At 43.0% G+C, this 20,315-nt stretch overlaps 1 protein-coding gene across 2 annotated transcripts in view; it reads right to left on the bottom strand.

Annotated features, from left to right (window-relative positions):
- Positions 1 to 2,770, bottom strand: part of LOC118391978 (Kv channel-interacting protein 4-like) — a 239,256-nt gene extending 236,486 nt beyond the window's left edge. For both annotated transcript variants that reach the window (XM_052459510.1, XM_035783508.2), the window contains exon 1: positions 2,529 to 2,770. In XM_052459510.1, coding sequence (XP_052315470.1) covers positions 2,529 to 2,589 — 61 coding nt within the window. In that variant the 5' untranslated portion in view covers positions 2,590 to 2,770. The remainder of the gene's footprint in view (positions 1 to 2,528) is intronic.
- Between the last annotated feature and the right edge of the window lie 17,545 nt (positions 2,771 to 20,315).

Raw genomic sequence — 20,315 nt, 5'->3', positions numbered from 1 at the left:
CTTGACCCAAGTTAAATCAATTTAAAGGCAATGCTACCAAATACTATTTGAGTGTATGCAAACCTCTGACCCACTGGGGATGTGATGAAAGAAATAGAAGCTGAAATAAATCATTCTCCCTACTATTATTCTGACATTTCACAATCTTAAAATAATGTGGTGATCCTAACTGGACTAAAAAAGGGAATTTTCACTAGGATTAAATGTCAGGAATTGTGAAAAACTGAGTTTAAATGTATTTGGCTAAGGTGTATGTAAACCTCCGACTTCAACTGTAGCTGGCAAATTATAGCATCACAAGAGAAAACAATACAGAGAACTAGCAGCCGAACGCCTCCAGAATGTATCTTCCTCCACTGTAAAAGTTCAGTGGTGATCTGCTAGGGGAATGAATGAGGCAGGGATGCCAGTCATCATTGCAGCAACAGTACCCCAAGCTGGGTGGCTGGTTGTAGCTATTTACACAAGGGACAATTCCACTCCAAGAAAAGTAAAGGGGTAATCCCAGTCATTTCAACCAAGTACAAGTGCTGCCACTTGAGTGACGTGAAAAGCTTGATCTGCGTTTGCTAACAATGATCAACTGAAAGGGTGAGTGTGTTACTGGCCAGCCATCAGTTAGCTGATGCAATGCAATGACATGGCTAACCATAGTCAGCAATACGATTACATGCAGAGTACCCCTGCCTATTTACACATCACACGGATTGGTAGCAATAACATTATACTGCATCATGGCTGGACAATCCTACTAGAGAGCCAATGAGGCTGCAGGTTTTTGTTCCAGCCCTGCTCTAACACCTAATTCAGCTAATTAATGTCTCGATTAGAACCTGCATGTACCTGGTAGCACTATAGGATTACAGAATATAATTGTCACAAGAAGGTGTTCTGTACAAACACTGACTGGACAGATGCTCATTGTACAACAAAGTTAGTCAACATGTTTTAAATGTGCAACCAATTCCATTGTACAACTCCAAAATCTAAAACTGGCCACAAAATGGCCAAATTCTGTAGGAAAGACAGTCTGAACATGAGTATGCTTTAACACCACATGATTCAAAATCCCCTTTACAAGAAATGACTAAGCAGCTGAAGGCACTGAATATGCAAATTAAAAACAATTAGGCTAATCTTGCCAGAGCATTTCTCCCAGTACCGCAACATCAAATGAGTGCATTGTTAATTTGCCTTGTCAGTAGAGAGTTGAGGAAGTACAGAATTACCCAGTCAGAATAAATCACAGTTTCATATCTCACCTCAGAATACATGTATTGGGAAAAGGAGCTAGAGAAAACAATCGCATAAGGAACATTTTCTACCGCCACAGACCACTTTAGAGAAAGTTGTGATCAGCACAATTTGTCCACTCACAGTTGGATTCCTTGAAATCCTTTGGTTCAAACGCCTAGTCTGCAGGCATAATTAGGACCCAATTAAAGATGCAAACAGCCAAAACAAACATTGAAATGTGTGGAGGATCTGTTAACTACTGTTCCATTGCTTTATGAGAGAAGCAATGAGCTGCCAGAGTGATTATCAGTTTGGAAGGCAACCATGTTCTGATTAGAAAAGAAGCATGCGTAGGAACGTAGGTGGTCACTTGCTCACTTCGAGAACAAACTGTATTTGTGTTGTCCATGACCTCTACCTCTCCACGAGACTAAAGGACACATGTAGTAGTTGCAGGGACGCATCTTAGTGATTTTTACGGGATGCGCTAGGTAACACTACAGTATAAAAATGTGGTGTTACATTGTATTTAAGTAATTTATTTGTAGATATAGTAATGGAGTTGAGCAGGTAAGAGCAACAATGTTGGAGGGAATGTCAATTCAACTGTGTACGTTTTTATATAATGAAAAACATATTCCTCGACCTAAAACGGTCTACAAAGTTGTAGTCCTGACTACGGCAAATACTTTTTCTTATGGTGGCAGCAGAATATGAATTTATAGTAATCTGACATAGTAGTCATTAAAGATCACTGCACGAATGCTGTGCCAAATTCAGTTACCAATGTTAATGTTTCACATTCAAATCGTATTATGTACCATATAATTCATATCATAAGCCATTAAATGTTCACAAACCAGACTAGAGATGCCAGTAAATAGCTAAAAAAATGTTTTAGTATAGGCTACATGACAAAAAAAGGATAGACCAACATTTTCCGACTAATTAGGCTACAATAAATTAAAACAAATATAGAACGCAATGAACGAAACCTCACGCAAGTGTTTCTATTCAAAAACAGCTGTTCAAATAGACAAGACAGGTAGTGCTAAGTAGCTGTAGTATGTACACCAAATACGGTACATTTCGTTCCTATAATATCGGAGAAGGCAAAAGTAGAAACATGACTCATTCAACATTTTATAATTTAGCAAACGTCTCCATGCAAAGCACTTCGAGGTAAACCCAACGCCTCTGACACGCCAACTCCACCGGCATGCGTCGCCTAGTATCAGCATCAACATATCAACCCAAAGGCTGTATAATAAAACATGCAAATACTGTCCTACCAGTTGAACGTCCAGCAGCATCCACTCGGGCAGATATGCTTTCCACTCTCTTTGAATCCATGGTTATAAAAGTCGTTCGTTTAGTTTGAGCGACAGTGAGTAAATGACTTGGAGCACTGGAAAGTTGACGCTGCTTTGCCCACGAGCTTGTGCAGATTCTGCAGAAATCTTGCGCATGGCATTCTCAATGGGGGGCGAGCATACGACACATCAAAACTTCAGTCAGCTGCAATAAGCAAATGAGTCCATTTCTAAATTGGAATCGGGAACCGGTTGTTTGACATTACTTCTTATTATAACGACTGTTTAAGTTCTGTTTGTATATGGTGTTATCAAATTGAGGGAATTTAATATTTTAAAGATTAGACTTCTCATTAATCTACATATATAGGTATTAGGCCCTTTCTATAGAAAAAAATAGCCAAACAAGATCAAACAAAGTAACGTTTTTTTCTCAATGTACATTCCAATTATCCTATAGTCTATATAGGATATGAAAAGGTGACTCACAATAATGACTTTTTTCCTTCTGTTGACACAATGCAGGAGTATAATGTTACAAAGTCAATTATTTGCCATGCTGGGGGCCAATAACAAACAAACAAACAAAAACAAAACACACACACACTTGGTCTGCAGTTCTTGGTTCCAAGTGCCACTGGGAATATACATTTTCTCTGTTTTTGACACACTATCAGTCAGTGGTGGAAAAAGTACCCAACTGTCATACTTGAGTAAAAGTAAAGATGGCTAAATAGAAAATGACTAAAAGTGAAAGTCACCCAGTCAAGTTACACTTAAGTATATTTAAAACCAAATACTTTTACTCAAGTATCAAAAGTCAATGAAATTGCTAAAATATATTTAAGTATCAAAAGTATAAATAGTTTGAAATTCCTTATATTACTAGCCTATTACTAGCATGTTCAACCTCTCTTTCATGTCGTCTGAGATTCCCAAAGATTGGAAAGCAGCTGTAGTCATCCCACTCTTCAAAGGGGGAGACACTTTTTTAATTTATTTTTTGTTAATTTTTTGTGAATTGTACCCCTTTTTCTCCCCAATTTCATGGTATCCAATTGTTTTAGTAGCTACTATCTTGTCTCATCGCTACAACTCCCGTACGGGGTCGGGAGAGACGAAGTTTGAAAGTCATGCGTCCTCCGATACACAACCCAACCAAGCCGCACTGCTTCTTAACACAGCGCGCATCCAACCCGGAAGCCAGTCGCACCAATGTGTCGGAGGAAACACCATGCACCTGGCAACCTTGGTTAGCGCGCACTGCGCCCAGCCCGCCACAGGAGTTGCTGGTGCGCGATGAGACATGGACATCCCTACCGGCCAAGCCCTCCCTAACCCGGACGACGCTAGGCCAATTGTGGCTCCGACAGAGCCTGGGCACGAACCCAGAGTCTCTGATGGCACAGCTGGCGCTGCAGTACAGCGCCCTTAACCACTGTGCCACCCGGGAGGCTAGGGGGGGGGACACTCTTGACACAAACTGCTACAGACCTATATCTATCCTACCCTGCCTTTCTAAGGTCTTCGAAAGCCAAGTCAACAAACAGATTACCGACCATTTCGAATCCCACCGCACCTTCTCCGCTATGCAATTTGGTTTCAGAGCTGGTCATGGGTGCACCTCAGCTCAAGGTCCTAAACAATATCTTAACTGCCATCGATAAGAAACAATACTGTGCAGTTGTATTCATTGACCTGGCCAAGGCTTTCAATCACCACATCCTTATTGGCAGACTCAATAGCCTTGGTTTCTCAAATGATTGCCTCGCCTGGTTCACCAACTACTTCTCTGATAGAGTTCAGTGTGTCAAACCGGAGGGCCTGTTGTCCAGGCCTCTGGCAGTCTCTATGGGGGCGCCACAAGGTTCAATTCTTGGGCCCACTCTCTTCTCTGTATACATCAATCATGTCGCTCTTGCTGCTGGTGAGTCTCTGATCCACCTCTACGCAGACGACACCATTCTGTATACTTTTGGCCCTTCTTTGGACACTGTGTTAACAACCCTCTAGATGAGCTCCAACGCCATACTACTATCCTTTCATGGCCTCCAACTGCTCTTAAATACAAGTAAAAGAAAATGCATGCTTTTCAACCGATCGCTGCCTGCACCTGCCCACCCGTCCAGCATCACTACTCTGGATAGTTCTGACTTAGAATATGTGGACAACTACAAATACTGTCTCTGGTTAGACTGTAAACTCTCCTTCCAGACTCACATCAAACATCTCCAAGCCAAAGTTATATTTAGAATTGGCTTCCTATTTCGTAACAAAGCATCCTTCACTCATGCTGCCAAACATACCCTCGTAAAACTGACCATCCTCGACTTTGGCGATGTCATTTACAAAATAGCCTCCAATACCCTACCCTACCTAAATTGGATGCAGTCTATCACAGTGCCATCCGTTTTGTCACCAAAGCCCCATATACTACCCACCACTGCGTCCTGTACGCTCTCGTTGGCTGGCCCTCGCTTCATACTCGTCACCAAACCCACTGGCTCCAGGTCATCTACAAGACCCTGCTAGGTAAAGTCCCCCCTTAGCTCGCTGGTCACCATAGCAGCACCCACCTGTAGCACGCACTCCAGCAGATATATCTCTCTGGTCACCCCCAAAACCAATTCCTCCTTTGGCCGCCTCTCCTTCCAGTTCTCTACTGCCAATGACTGGAACAAACTACTAAAATCTCTGAAACTGGAAACACTCCCTCACTAGCTTAAAGCACCAGCTGTCAGAGCAGCTCACAGATTACTGCACCTGTACATAGCACATCTATAATTTAGCCCAAACTACCTCTTCCCCTACTGTATTTATTTATTTATTTTGCTCCTTTGCACCCCATTATTTCTATTTCTACTTTGCACATTCTTCCACTGCAAATCTACCATTCCAGTGTTTTACTTGCTATATTGTATTTACTTCACCACCCTGACCTTTTAGCCTTTACCTCCCTCATCTCACCTCATTTGCTCACATCGTATATATAGACTTACTTTTCTACTGTTTTATTGACTGTATGTTTGTTTTACTCCATGTGTAACTCCATGTGTAATACAGCTAGTTTTTCAGGAAAACTGACCATTTGGTTCTTATGCAAGCTAGCAGTAGCCACATTGAACAACAAAGGAGCTGATTGGCTGACGCTGCCATTCCAAAATGGCTTACGGTGGCCACTGCTAGCTAGCTAGCATGGGGACGAAAAGGGCAGCTGACACTATGTAGAAGGGACGATTACAATCCATTTATATCCTGATCACACATTACATTAAGATTATATTTTCATATCCACAGCACAACATGTGAGCTAATATAGACTTATATGGGGGAAAGCATTAGAGCAAATGTCATTAGTTACAGTTACTCATTTCTGACATAATAATGAATAATGGTCTCTTGATGATTCATTAATACAATTGCACAATCTAGTATGCAAGTATGAAACATTAAAGAGCCATGATGCTTATTGCAGACATGCCCCCCCCATCCACCCGTCATGGGTATTATCAGATGCAAAAGGAAGTGCAAATCAACGTATTCTTATGCAATCTCCAACCATACTGTGATTCACATGAATACATGTTATGCGAGGGAGGGTAAGGGGAGGGCCTCATTTAAAATGCAAAATTCATCAGAGGAGATTCACTCATGAAATATTACAACTAATTAGCCCTGGCTAAATTCACACTGTACTGCCTGAAAGGGACAGTCACTTTCATTCAGTTTCTTTTGACAAAGTACCACAGTTAAGCTAGTTACAACTTTTAGAAGATTGTAGAAAGTAATGGAATGGATAGCGCTTGCATGACTCTCTATGCTGCTTGAGAGAGAATAATGTCTGTTCTACACAGCACCGTTCTATCTGAACATTCTACTGTATAGCATTTGCGTAAGGTTGCAAAATTCCAGTAGCTTCCCCAAAATTCCCCGCTTTTCCAGAAATCTTGATTGGAAAATTCCTGGAGTCAGGATGGAATAAACAGGAAATCTGGGAATCCTCCAAGCTAGGAATTTTGGCAAACTTATTGGAATTGTGTAACCCTAGTTGCATACAAGCCTCACGTAGCAGGATATACCATAGAAGATGTGTATCCTACTTACACGATACAAAAATATAAACACAAAGTGTTGGTCCCATGTTTTATGAGCCAAAATAAAAGATACCAGAATTGTTCCATATGCACAAAAACCTTTTCTCAAAAATGTTGTGCACAAATTGGTTTACATCCCTGTTAGTGAGCATTTCTCCTTTGCCATGATAATCCATCCACCTGACAGGTGTGGTATATCAAGAAACTGATTAAACAGCATGATCATTACACAGGTGCTCCTTGTGCTGGGGACAATAAAATACCACTCAAACGTTCAGTTTTGTCATACTACACAAGGCCACAGCGTGCAATTGGCATGCTGACTGCAGGAATTTCCACCAGAGCTGTTGCCAGAGAATTGAATGTCACTACCATAAGCCACCTCCAACATTGTTTTAGAGAATTTGGCAGTACATCCAAACAGCCTCACAACCACAGATCACGTTTAACTACACCAGGCCAGGACCTCCACATCCGGCTTCTTTACCTGTGGGATCGTCTGAGACCAGCCACCTGGACAGCTGATGAAACTGTGGGTTTGTACAGCCAAAGAATTTCTGCATAAACTGTCAGATACCGTTGCAGGGAAGCGCATCTGTGTGCTCATCATCCTCACCAGGGTCTTGACCTGACTGCAGTTCGGCATCATAACCGACTTCAGTGGGCAAATGCTCACCTTCGATGGCCACTGGAATGCTGGAGAAGTGTGCTCTTCATGGATGAATCCCGGTTTCAACTGTACCGGGCAGATGGCAGACGGCGTCGTGTGGGTGAGCAGTATGCTGATGTCAACGTTATGAACAGAGTGCCCCATGGGGGTGGTGGGGTTATGGTATTGGCAGGCATAAGCTACGGACAACAAACACAATTGCATTTTATAGATGGCAATTTGAATGCACAGATATATCGTGACAAGATCCTGAGGCAAATTGTTATGTCATTCATCCGCCGCCATCACCTCATGTTTCAGCATGATAATTCATGGCCCCATGTCGCAAGGATTTGTACACAATTCCTGGAAGCTGAAAATGTCCCAGTTCTTCAATGGCCTGCATACTCACCAATTGAGCATGTTTGGGGTGCTCTGGATCAACGTGTACGACAGTGGTTCCAGTTCGCTCCAATATCCAGCAAATTCGCACAGCCACTGATTAGGAGTGGGACAACATTCCACAGGCCACAACCAACAGTCTGATCAACTCTATGTGAAAGAGATATGTCACGCTGCATGAGGCAAATGCTGGTCACACCAGATACTGACTGGTTTTCTGATCTCCACCCCTACCTTTTTCTTTAAGATATCTGTGACCAACAGATGCATATCTGTATTCCCAGTCATGTAAAATCCATAGATCAGGTCCTAATTTATTTATTTCAATTGACTTATATGAACTATAAAATCTTTGAAATTGTTGTATGTTGCGTTTATATTTTTGTTCAGTGTAGATATGTCTTGTAAATACCACTGCCAGCACATTCACTTCTGTTGATGTGAATAGCGTAAGAAATGTGTGCACATGCTCTAGAGTCCCATTACAGTACATTAAATACGCTAGCTAGTTTACCCCAAAAGCTAGTGGTTCAGTCTGTCACAATAGCTTCCCCTTCACATGCAACTTTGTGTGATACTAACAGTAAGTAGTAACCTCCTGACCAGTACTTAAGTAAAAAAAATACTTTAAAGTACTACTTAAGTTGTTTTTGGGGGTATCTGTACTTTACTATTTATATTTTTACTTCACTACATTCCTAAAGAAAATAAATGTAATTTTTACACCATACATTTTCCCTGACACCCAAAAGTACAATTCACACACTTATCAAGAGAACATCCCTGGTCATCCCTACTGCCTTTGATCTGGCAGTCACTAAAACCAAATACTTCATTTGTAAATTATGTCTGAGTGTTGGGGTGTGCCCCTTGCCATCTGCCAATCAAAATATTTGTTTAATTATGCTGTCTGGTTTTCTTAATATAAGGAATTTTAAATGGTTTATACTTGCACTTTTGATACTAAAGTACATTTGAGCAATTCCGTTTACTTCTGATACTTAAGTATATTTAAAACCAAATACTTAGACTTTTACTCAAGTAGCATTTTACCGGGTGACTTTCCCTTTTACTTGAGTCATTTTCTATTAAGGTATCGTTACTTTTATTCAAGCATGAAAATTGAGCACTTTTCCCACCACTGCTCCTGACTCCACTCTGCAGTTGACGTGTTGAACTCAAAGTGACAAGTGAGTCTGGCTTAGGGGCGATGAGACTAACGCTGAGGCTATCAATGGGATGGGTTTATGTAACTGCAGTCTAAAGTCGTACTATTATGTGGGCTATATAGTACACAACAATCAGATGCTCTGAGGCATCCAGGGTAGTCATAGCCTTAAATGCACGCCTTCCAATTGAAATGTATGCCAGAAGCATGAACGTGCCAGTTAACATTGAAGATTTAAATGGAGTCCAAAGATTTCAGATTACTTGGAACAAATCAATAATGCAATATTGCAACACTGTTACATATAATGACTGTTTGCCTGAGGTTGATGCCGTGCAGGTGCTTGTACGCATGGGCACACACACATGCACTGAAACATATCCAGTTGTTCTTGCTGTTTAGATTTTTGTTGTCCTTGACGTATTTTGTTTTTACATCGTTGTTTTTCTCTTTTGCTCTTCTTGGTTGTTGGTGCATTGGGGGACGATGGTTTGGGGGGTTTTGGGGGTGGGGAATGGAGGGAGAGGTGGGGTGGTCTCAGTTGGTTGAGGAGCAGCTCTCGGGAGGAAACTGTGTGTGTGTGTGTGTGGGGGGGGATCATGGAGGGTTGGTGGCCTGGCGGTTGGGAGCTTGGGGGCCCGTGGCCAACAGGTCGCTGGTTTGGGTCCCCGTTTTGACTTGATGGGGGATCTGTCAACGTGTCCTTGGGCAGGGTGTTGATCCTGGTTGCTTCTGTGGGTCACTCTGGCGGTTGGGAGCTTGGGGGCCCGTGGCCGACAGGTCGCTGGTTCGGGTCCCCGTTTTGACTTGATGGGGGATCTGTCAACGCGTCCTTGGGCAGGGCGTTGATCCTGGTTGCTTCTGTGGGTCGCTCTGGAGTCTTTTAGATGACAATGTAATGTAAATGTTGAGCGGCTTCACTGCAGGTAGATTGTATATTTTATAATTCAAAAAACGATTTAAAAAATAATACAATATTGTGACTTTCTTGTAAACCGGTAACATATTGCAAGGTGTTTCAACTGACCAACAAATTGAGCACACTGGGAGTCCTCCAGGAGTGGAATAAAAAAATAACTGTCAAAGATAACCTGTGGGGATAAATACCTTGAGTCTCCTTCCTCCTCTCCAACTAAATCTTACCTTATCTCTCCCTTCACTCTCCCTCTTATTCTCTCTTCTTCGGTCTCCATCTGCCCCTCTCTGTGAGTCTCACCCTCACTCTGTCCATCCTGCAGTTTCTCCCTCAACCTCACCTTCCCTCTGTCCCTCCCCTCCATCTCTCCCTCTAGTGGTGTGAGGGCTGTGCTTTGGCAAAGTGGGTGGGGTTATATCCTTCCTGTTTGGCCCTGTCCGGGGGTGTCCTTGGATGGGGCCACAGTGTCTCCTGACCCCTCCTGTCTCATCCTCCAGTATTTATGCTGCAGTAGTTTATGTGTCGGGGGGCTAGGGTCAGTTTGTTATATCTGGAGTACTTCTCCTGTCCTATTCGGTGTCCTGTGCGAATCTAAGTGTGCGTTCTCTAATTCTCTCCTTCCCTCTTTCTTTCTCTCTCTCGGAGGACCTGAGCCCTAGGACCATGCCCCAGGACTACCTGACATGATGACTCCTTGCTGTCCCCAGTCCACCTGGCCATGCTGCTGCTCCAGTTTAAACTGGCCTGGGCCCTAGGACCATGTCCCAGGACTACCTGACATGATGACTCCTTGCTGTCCCCAGTTCACCTGGCCATGCTGCTGCTCCAGTTTCAACTGTTCTGCCTTACTATTATTCAACCATGCTGGTCATTTATGAACATGTGGACATCTTGGCCACGTTCTGTTATAATCTCCACCCGGCACAGCCAGAAGAGGACTGGCCACCCCACATATGCTCTCTCTAATTCTCTCTTTCTTTCTCTCTCTCGGAGGACCTGAGCCCTAGGACCATGCCCCAGGACTACCTGACATGATGGCTCCTTGCTGTCCCCAGTCCACCTGACTGTGCTGCTGCTCCAGTTTCAACTGTTCTGCCTTATTATTATTCGACCATGCTGGTCATTTATGAACATTTGAACATCTTGGTCATGTTCTTTTATAATCTCTACCCGGCACAGCCAGAAGAGGACTGGCCACCCCACATAGCCCGGTTCCTCTCTAGGTTTTTTCCTAGGTTTTGGCCTTTCTAGGGAGTTTTTCCTAGCCACCGTGCTTTTACACCTGCATTGTTTGCTGTTTGGGGTTTTAGGCTGGGTTTCTGTACAGCACTTTGAGATATCAGCTGATGTACGAAGGGCTATATAAATACATTTGATTTGATTTGATTCTCTTATCTCTGACTCTTAGCCGAATCTGAAACTCTGCCCATTGCATAATGGGCCCCACACCTAGCCATCTTCATAGTCAAGAATCCCTTAGATAAGCCTGAAAAGAAATAAACAATGGGATCCCACAGTGTCTATACGGACCAGTGGAGGCTGCTGAGGAGAGAACGGCTCATCATAATGTCTGGAAAAGAGAAAATGGATTGGCATCAAACACCTGGAAACAATTCCACTTATTCCACTCCAGTTATTACCACGAGCGTGTTCTCCCCAATTATGGTGCCACCAACCTCCTGTGATACAGACATTCTTGGTGACTATACCCATAGACCTAAAAGACCGACAACAGTTGGATTCAGGACAAGCAAGGCAAACGATGACTTACTTGGAGTTCAGCATAGGCCAATGATGAATATCATCCATTTCACTCGATTAAAGGCAAATTCTTCCAGGTCGCATCAGTTGAGGCCCTCTCTCTCAGTCAACTTCCCCAGATGTGACTGCAAACAAAGCAATCAGATAAAATGCACATGTTTACCCATCATATTCTATCAGTAAAGCTAAATAGGAAGTTAGTCATTATGAAACCAGTTAGTGGGAGTATGCTGTTCAATAGTCTAGCTCTGTCTAAGTCCTAGGCCCAAGGCACACAGACAGCTTACCTTCTCCATCATCTGACCTCAGATCTGGCAGCGTTGGCCCTCTAGGCCGGCCGTCTCCATTATTGTCATTCAGTTGTATTTAGTTGAGTTGATACCAAGAATATGTTATGAATTTTATGTATAATGACTAAATGATGAAAACATTTAAAGTAATGATAGGACTATATCTAACAGAATTCTACCCTGTCTCTGTATAACGATGAAGAATGTTTGTCCATAAGAAAAGAGGGACTGTTAGCAGGCAAGGAACTGTGGCAGACAACTTGTGACCTCTGTGAAACTGACAACAGGGAAGGAAGTCTCCCCACCCAGGGAGGGGAGGAGACCTTGGGCTTGCAGTAGATTGTGTAACATGTTGCAGGATATGACAAGCAATGTATGCTTAGGAGAAGACTTGTAAACTATATTGTCATTGTCTTAGAGGAGGAGGGACATTTATGATGAAATGAGAGGTATATAAACCAATGTACGTGTAATGATGGGCAGAGCTCTTGTGAATAAACGTTGCTAACTATTGTAGACTGGCCTCTGTCTGTTTCATTTCAACAAGAATCTTACAAATTATTGGTAACAGACCCGAGTAGTTCAATTGAAGTTCAGTTTATGAACATTGAGAACATAATTCTCTTAACAGAATACAAAATAAAGAAAAGCTGCATCAAGGGGACCGCATGCTCTCCCTCACAGTCCAAATTACCTGGATGTGCAGAAGCACATCAAAAACGTAACTCCCTACAAATACACCACATCAACACAAGTGTCTTTTCATAGCAGGTAAGGAGAGGATTAATTAAAAAAAAAACTTTTTTAAACTTAACCCCTTTTCCTAACCTTAACCTAATTGTCCTAACCTACGTTAATTCTCCTCACCCGCTGTGTAAGTTCTCCTAACCTGCTACAAAAAAAAGTTGTAGCTGTATCTAAAGTAGTCCCTCTAGTTAGAACCGTAGCTACTGCTATCTGACGGTATGGAGTGGGATTATGTGGTAGTGCTGTCTAAAGTAAATGGACATTTCCTAACAGTTTGCAAAGAAATTAACACAACAAAAGGCATCAATGTAATATAAAATCACGAGAAGCACACTGGCCATCACAATTCAATTCCCGTACATTAAAGATGACCGTTTAATAAAGCTATTTGTCTTCATATTTGTGGAGGGTGGAGAGAACTATTGAGTACTACATGAGTGAGGATACACTTGGTAATAATAGACACCATAAAATGAGACCATTGAAGAGACCCACTATAGTGAAACCAAAGAGTCTGTTTTTCACCTACTGGGCCAAGAGAGGTGACATTCTACCCAGTTGACAATGGAGTGACTCCATTCACTGGGGCCATCCACTGTAAAGTTGAGGTCAAAGTTAACGGATAGGTCTGCCATGGAGTACTGTACAGATAAGCAAATCATCTAGAAGCTAAGGGATGAGGCTGTTTAAATGTAACCACCCTCTAATTCATAGACAGAGTTATGGATGCAGGGACTGACCATCCATGATATCAATTGTATACTTTTAACCATGATTTGAGGCTATACAGTGTTTATTTACATTTACATTGTTTACAAACATTGGAGTAAAACAATCTTATATGTTGGGTTCTGATGGGGTGTGACAGTTGAACTAAGCTCACGAGGCGTTTTTAAGTTATGATCTTCAAGAATCAATTAGTACATATAATACATGTATGTCCAAAAAATGGATTCAGCAACTTAAGTGTAACCATTTCAAATGACAAGTCGCTAATCTCTACAATTGTGTTTAACTGTGTGGCCATTTGAGCTCATTGAGCGACGGAGATGGTTACGGTATGTTGCTATTTGTAGGCCTGTGTTATTCTCTCTGAAAATGGAATGTTCTGACAATCTAAAAATAAAAATGTTCTGACCATCTAAAATATCTGTCCGCAGGGCGCGACAGAGGGTAGTGCTTATGGCCCAGTACGTCACTGGGGCCAAGCTTCCAACCATCCAGGACCTATATACCAGGCGGTGTCAGAGGAAGGCCCTAAAAACTGCCAAAGATTCAAGACACCCAGTCATAGACAGTTCTCTCTGCTACTGCACGGTAAGCTGTAACGGAGCACCAAGTCTAGGACCAAAAGGCTCCTTAACAGCTTCTATCCCCAAGCCATAAGACTGCTGAACAGCTTAATAAAATGTCTACCCAGACTATTTGACCCCCTTTTTTTACACTGCTGCTACTCGTGGTTTATTATCTATGCTTAGTCGTGGGCCTCCCGAGTGGCGCAGTGGTCTAAGGCACTGCATCGCAGTGCTAGCTGTGCCACTAGAGATTCTGGGTTTGAGTCCAGGCTCTTTCACAGCCAGCCGTGACCGGGAGGCACACAATTGGCCCAACGTCGTCCGGGTTACGGGAGGGTTTGGCCGGCAAGGATGTCCTTGCCCCATCGCGCACTAGCAACTGCTGTGGTGGGCCGGGCACAGTGCATGCTGACACGGTCGCCAGGTGCACAGTGTTTCCTCAGACATATTGGTGAGGCTGGCTTCCGGGTTAAGTGGGCATTGTGTCAAGAAGCAGTGTGGTTGGGTTGTATTTCGGAGGACGCATGGCTCTCGGCCTCCGCCTCTCCCGAGCTGCCTAATGTACATACAGTGGGGCAAAAAAGTATTTCGTCAGCCACCAATTGTGCAAGTTCTCCCACTTAAAAAGATGAGGCCTGTAATTTTCATTCTAGGTACACTTCAACTATGACAGGCAGACAAAATTAGGGAAAAAAATCCTTAAAATTGAGTGTGACTGTTTGAGGTTGTGGACAGGTGTCTTTTATACTGATAACAAGTTCAAACAGGGCATTTAATACAGGTAACGAGTGGAGGACAGAGGAGCCTCTTAAAGAAGAAGTTACAGGTATGTGAGAGCCATAAATCTTGCTTGTTTGTCGGTGACCAAATACTTATTTTCCACCATAATTTGCAAATTAATTCATAAAAAATCCTACAATGTGATTTTCTGGATTTTCTTTTCTCATTTTGTCTGTCATAGTTGAAGTGTACCTATGATGAAAATTACAGGCCTCTCTCATATTTTTAAGTGGGAGAACTTGCACAATTGGTGGCTGACTAAATACTTTTTTGCCCCACTGTATGACTTCAATTACCTCAACTAACCCGCACCTTTCCACATTGACTCAGTACCGGTAATTAGTTTTTTTTGTTTTATTTGACTTTAAATTCAATTGATTTTACATGATTTGGAAAGGCACACACCTGTCTATGTAAAGTCCCACAGTTGACAGAAAATAAACAAGCCATGATTTCGAAGGAATCTGGGGATGGGTACTAAAAAATGTCTGCAGCATTGAAGGTCCCCAAGAACACAGTGGCCTCAATCATTCTTAAATGGAAGAAGTATGGAATCACCAAGACTCTTCCTAGAGCTGGCCTCCCTGTCAAACTGAGCAATCGGGGGAGAAGGCCCTTGGTCAGGGAGGTGACCAAGAACACGATGGTCATTCTGATAGAGCGCCCAAGTTCCTTTTTAGAGATGTTGGGCGGCAGGGTAGCCTAGTGGTTAGAGCGTTGGACGAGTAACCGAAAGGTTGCAAGTTCAAATCCCCGAGCTGACAAGGTACAAATCTGTCGTTCTGCCCCTGAACAGGCAGTGTTCCTAGGCCGTCATTGTAAATAAGAATTTGTTCTTAACTGACTTGCCTAGTAAAATAAAGGTAAAAAATAAAAATAAAAATGGGAGATTTTTCCAGAAGTACAACCATCTCTGCAGCACTCTACCAATCAGGCCTTTATGGAAGAGTGGCCAGACGGAAGCCACCCCTCTGTAAAAGGCACATGACAGCCAGCTTGCAGTTCACCAAAATGCACCTAAAGGACTCTCAGACCATGAGAAACAAGATTCTCTGCTCTGATGAAACCAAGACTGAACTCTGGCCTGATTTATATATATTTTTTTTAATTTCACCTTTATTTAACCAGGTAAGCTAGTTGAGAACAAGTTCTCATTTGCAACTGCGACCTGGCCAAGATAAAGCATAGCAGTTCGACACATACAACAACACAGAGTTACACATGAAATGAACAAAACATACAGTACAAAAAAAAGTCTATATACAGTGAGTGCAAATAAGGTCAAATAAGGGAGTTAAGGCAATAAATAGGCCATGGTGGCAAAGTAATTACAATATAGCAATTAAACACCGGAATGGTAGATGTGCAAAAGATTGATGTGCAAGTAGAGATACTGTGGTGCAAAAGGAGCAAAATAAATAAATACAGTATGGGAATGAGGTAGATAGATGGGTTGTATACAGATGGGCTATGAACAGGTGCAGTGATCTGTGAGCTGCTCTGACAGCTGGTTCTTAATGCTAGTGAGAGAGATGGGAATTTCCAGCTTCAGAGATTTTTGCAGTTCGTTCGAGTCAGTGGCAGCAGAGAACTGGAAGGAAAGGCGACCAAACGAGGAATTGGCTTTGGGGGTAACCAGTGAGATATACCTGCAGGAGCGTGTGCTACGAGTGGGTGCTGCTATGGTGACCAGCAAGCTGAGATAGGGCGGGGCTTTACCTAGCAGAGACTTGTAGATAACCTGTAGCCAGTGGGTTTGGCGACGAGTATGAAGCGAGGGCCAGCCAACGAGAGCATACAGGTCGCAGTGGTGGGTAGTATATGGGGCTTTGGTGACAAAACACATGGCACTGTGATAGACTACATCCAGTTTGCTGAGTAGAGTGTTGGAGGCTATTTTATAGATGACATTGCCGAAGTCAAGGATCAGTAGGATGATCAGTTTTACGAGGGTATGTTTGGCAGCATGAGTGAAGGATGCTTTGTTGCGAAATAGGAAGCCGATTCTAGATTGCATTTTTGATTGGAGATGCTTAATGTGAGTCTGGAAGGAGAGTTTACAGTCTAGCCAGACACCTCGGTGTTTGTAGTTATCCACGTATTCTAAGTCAGAGCCGTCCAGAGCAGTGATGCTGGATGGGCGGGCAGGTGCGGGCAATGATCGGTTGAATAGCATGAATTTAGTTTTATTTGCGTTTAAGAGCAGTTGGAGGCCACGGAAGGAGAGTTGTATGGCATTGAAGCACATCTGGAGGTTAGTTAACACAGTGTCCAAAGAAGGGCCAGAAGTATACAGAATGGTGTCGTCTGCGTAGAGGTGGATTAGAGAATCACCAGCAGCAAGAGTGACATCATTGATGTATACAGAGAAGAGAGTCGGCCCGAGAATTTAACCTTGTGGCACCCCCATAGAGACTGCCAGAGGTCCGAACAACAGGCCCTCCGATTTGACACACTGAGCTCTATGAAAGAAGTAGTTGGTGAACCAGGCGAGGCAATCATTTGAGAAACCAAGGCTGTTGAGTCTGCCAATAAGAACAGTGATGAGGGGTGGTCGTTTGCTCGCAGACCCATTACGGATGCAGGCAATGAGGCAGTGATCGCTGAGATCTTGGTTGAAAACAGCAGAGGTGTATTTGGAGGGTGAGTTAGTTAGGTTGATATCTATGAGGGTGCCCGTGTTTACGGATTTGGGGTTATATCTGGTAGGTTCATTGATAAATTGTGTGAGATTGAGGGCATCAAGCTTAGATTGTAGGATGGCCGGGGTGTTAAGCATGTCCCAGTTTAGGTCACCTAGCAGCACGAGCTCAGAAGATAGATGGGGGGGCAATCAGATCACATATGGTGTCGAGGGCACAGCTGGGGGCAGAGGGTGGTCTATAGCAAACGGCAACGGTGAGAGACTTGATTCTGGAAAGGTACATTTTTAGAAGTAGAAGCTCAAATTGTTTGGGTACAGACCTGGATAGTAAGACAGAACTCTGCAGGTTATCTTTGCAGTAAATTGCAACACCGCCCCCTTTGGCAGTTCTATCTCGTCAGAAAATGTTATAGTAAGGAATGGAAATTTCAAGGTTTTTGGTGGTCTTCCTGAGCCAGGATTCAGACACACCTGAAGGACATCCGGATTGGTGGAGTGTGCTAAAGCAGTGAATAAAGCAAACTTGGGGAGGCTTCTAATGTTAACATGCATGAAACCAAGGCATTTACGGTTGCAGAAGTCAACAAATGAGAGAGCCTGGGGGATGGGAGTGGAGGTAGACACTGCAGGACCTGGATTAACCTCTACATCACCAGAGGAACAGAGGAGGAGTAGGATAAGGGTACGGCTAAAGGCTAACAGAACTGGACGCCTAGTACGTTCAGAACAGAGAATAAAAGGAGCAGATTTCTGGGAACGGTAGAATATATTCAAGGCATAATGTACAGATAAAGGTATAGTATGATGTGAATACAGTGGGGGTAAACCTGTTCATATAGTGATAATGAAAGAGATATTGTCTCTAAAAATAGCATTTAAACCAGGTGATGTCACTGCGTGTGTGGGGGGTGGAACTAAATTGTTAGCCGAGGCGTGTTGAGCAGTGCAAGAGGCTCTACAGTGAAATAAAACAATAGTTACAAACCAGAACAGCAATCGACACGGCATGGTGACGTTAGGGAAAGGCATGCGTAGCCGGGTGATCATACAAGTCCAGTGCGTGGCTTCAGGCAGTTAGCGGCACGGGGCTAGCAGGCTAACAGAATGCCAGGAGTTACATCTGGAGGAAACCTGGCCCCATCCCTACTGTGAAGCATGGTGTTGGCAGACTAGTCAGGAAAGATAAACGGCGCAAAGTAGAGAGAGATCCTTGATGAAAACCTGCTCCAGAAGTTGCTCTGGAACAAGTCTCTAAATGTCCAGGGGTGGCCGAGCCAGAGCCTGAACATCTCGGGAGAAACCTGAAAATAGCTTTGCAGCAACGCTCCCCATCCAACCTGACAGAGCTTGAGAGGATCTGCAGAGAAGAATGGAAGAAGATCCCCAAATACAGGTGTGCCAAGCTTGTAGGGCCATACCCAAGAAGACTTGAGGCTGTAATTACTGCCAACGGTGCTTCAACAAAGTACTGAGTAAAAGGTCTGAATATTTACGCAAACATTATATTTCAGTTAAAAAAAAAGAAATTGTATACATTTGCAAACATGTCTAAAAACATGTTTTTGCTTTGTCATTATGGGGTGGGTAGATTGAGGGAAAAAAAACAACATTTAATCCATTTTAGAAAAAGGCTGTAATGTAACAAAATGTGGAAAAAGTCAAGGGGTCTGAATACTTTCCGAATGCACTGTATACACTATACATCCATTAGAAAGCACCATATTTAGAATGTATGATTCATATTTTACCTTATAAACAATGGCTTGACACTGGCATAATCATTAGAAACGCTGGTTGCTGATTTATATTTTAATCTACATTTCGGGCCTCTGAAGTTGTAGATAATTAGAACGTTCCAGGTAATATATTTAATGTTCCTCTAAACAGTTCCGAGACAGCTAATTGCGACTAGCACAGATGGCCTGACTTCATATAAGGTATCCATTTTTATTCCCCTGGCAAGTTTCCACAACAAAGCCAGATGCTTCTTCCAGGCATTGTAGGCAAACAATCGGAAAAAATGTAAGAGACGCATCACTCGTCTGGTAACGCTCTTAGGATACTCAATGGGAGGAAAAATTGATATAATTTTATACATCTCAATATGGCAGTCAACATTTGAAGTTTCTCAACTACTTAAAAAAATGTTTTTAATTAACTGTCGAGTCCTGGAAGAAATGGATACCCTTTGAGTTCTGAACACACATTCGGGAAAGCACCCGACTTAATATCTGATCTGTAATTCATCCATTTTCTGCCCGAGGAGGTGTCCGCGTCATTTCAAGGCAGACTGAATCGGTCTGTTGGTTGACTTGATCCAGAGAGTAAACAGAAGTGTCAACCTCAAGTGAACTTTCTAACAGACGGGATCGACTCCTTGAAACCTCTGTCATTATTTGAGGCTCACTCTCCTGACTGGAGGGAATCACTGAAGCCAACACGAATCAAGACATAATTGCTCAATACATTATTCAAAGGTCTTATTACGGTTTGTCATTTCCAAGATGGCTGGGTAATATATCGATGCCCGCCTGAAATATTCTCTATAATACATCATTAGCAGAAAGGCAGAGTGATGGCTTTACTTTCTTTGCTGTGTCCTTTGTGACTGGGACAGTTACAGAGAGTCAATACTTTTTTAATGAATCACTTTCAACGTTACATGACCTTCACACAACAGCTCAGAAACGGACAGGTTGATAAGTAAAGGCCGCAGTATGTCAAAACAAATGTCAACATCTAAGGCAGATCCTCCTGGATGGATTGCCCTTTGGCCCCCAGGAGAATTGCTAATCAATGGGTTAGGACCGTAGGATTGACGATAGGATAGGATTCACCTAACAGACTAAAAGGATGGCAATCCGTCTCAGTCCAACATGTTGCGTTGCAAAGGTACTGCTCAGTTGTCGAGTCATGCTCCTGTCCCCCCTGCTGACTCTTTCCTAACAGGGATTTACAGCTGTGAATAGCGCTGATGGTCTGCTAGAGAGGAGAGGAAAGGTGTGAAGGTGACGATGCAC

Source organism: Oncorhynchus keta, chromosome 13, assembly GCF_023373465.1.
Source record: "Oncorhynchus keta strain PuntledgeMale-10-30-2019 chromosome 13, Oket_V2, whole genome shotgun sequence".
Taxonomy (NCBI): domain Eukaryota; kingdom Metazoa; phylum Chordata; class Actinopteri; order Salmoniformes; family Salmonidae; genus Oncorhynchus; species Oncorhynchus keta.
This window is presented reverse-complemented; position numbering and strand designations above follow the sequence as displayed.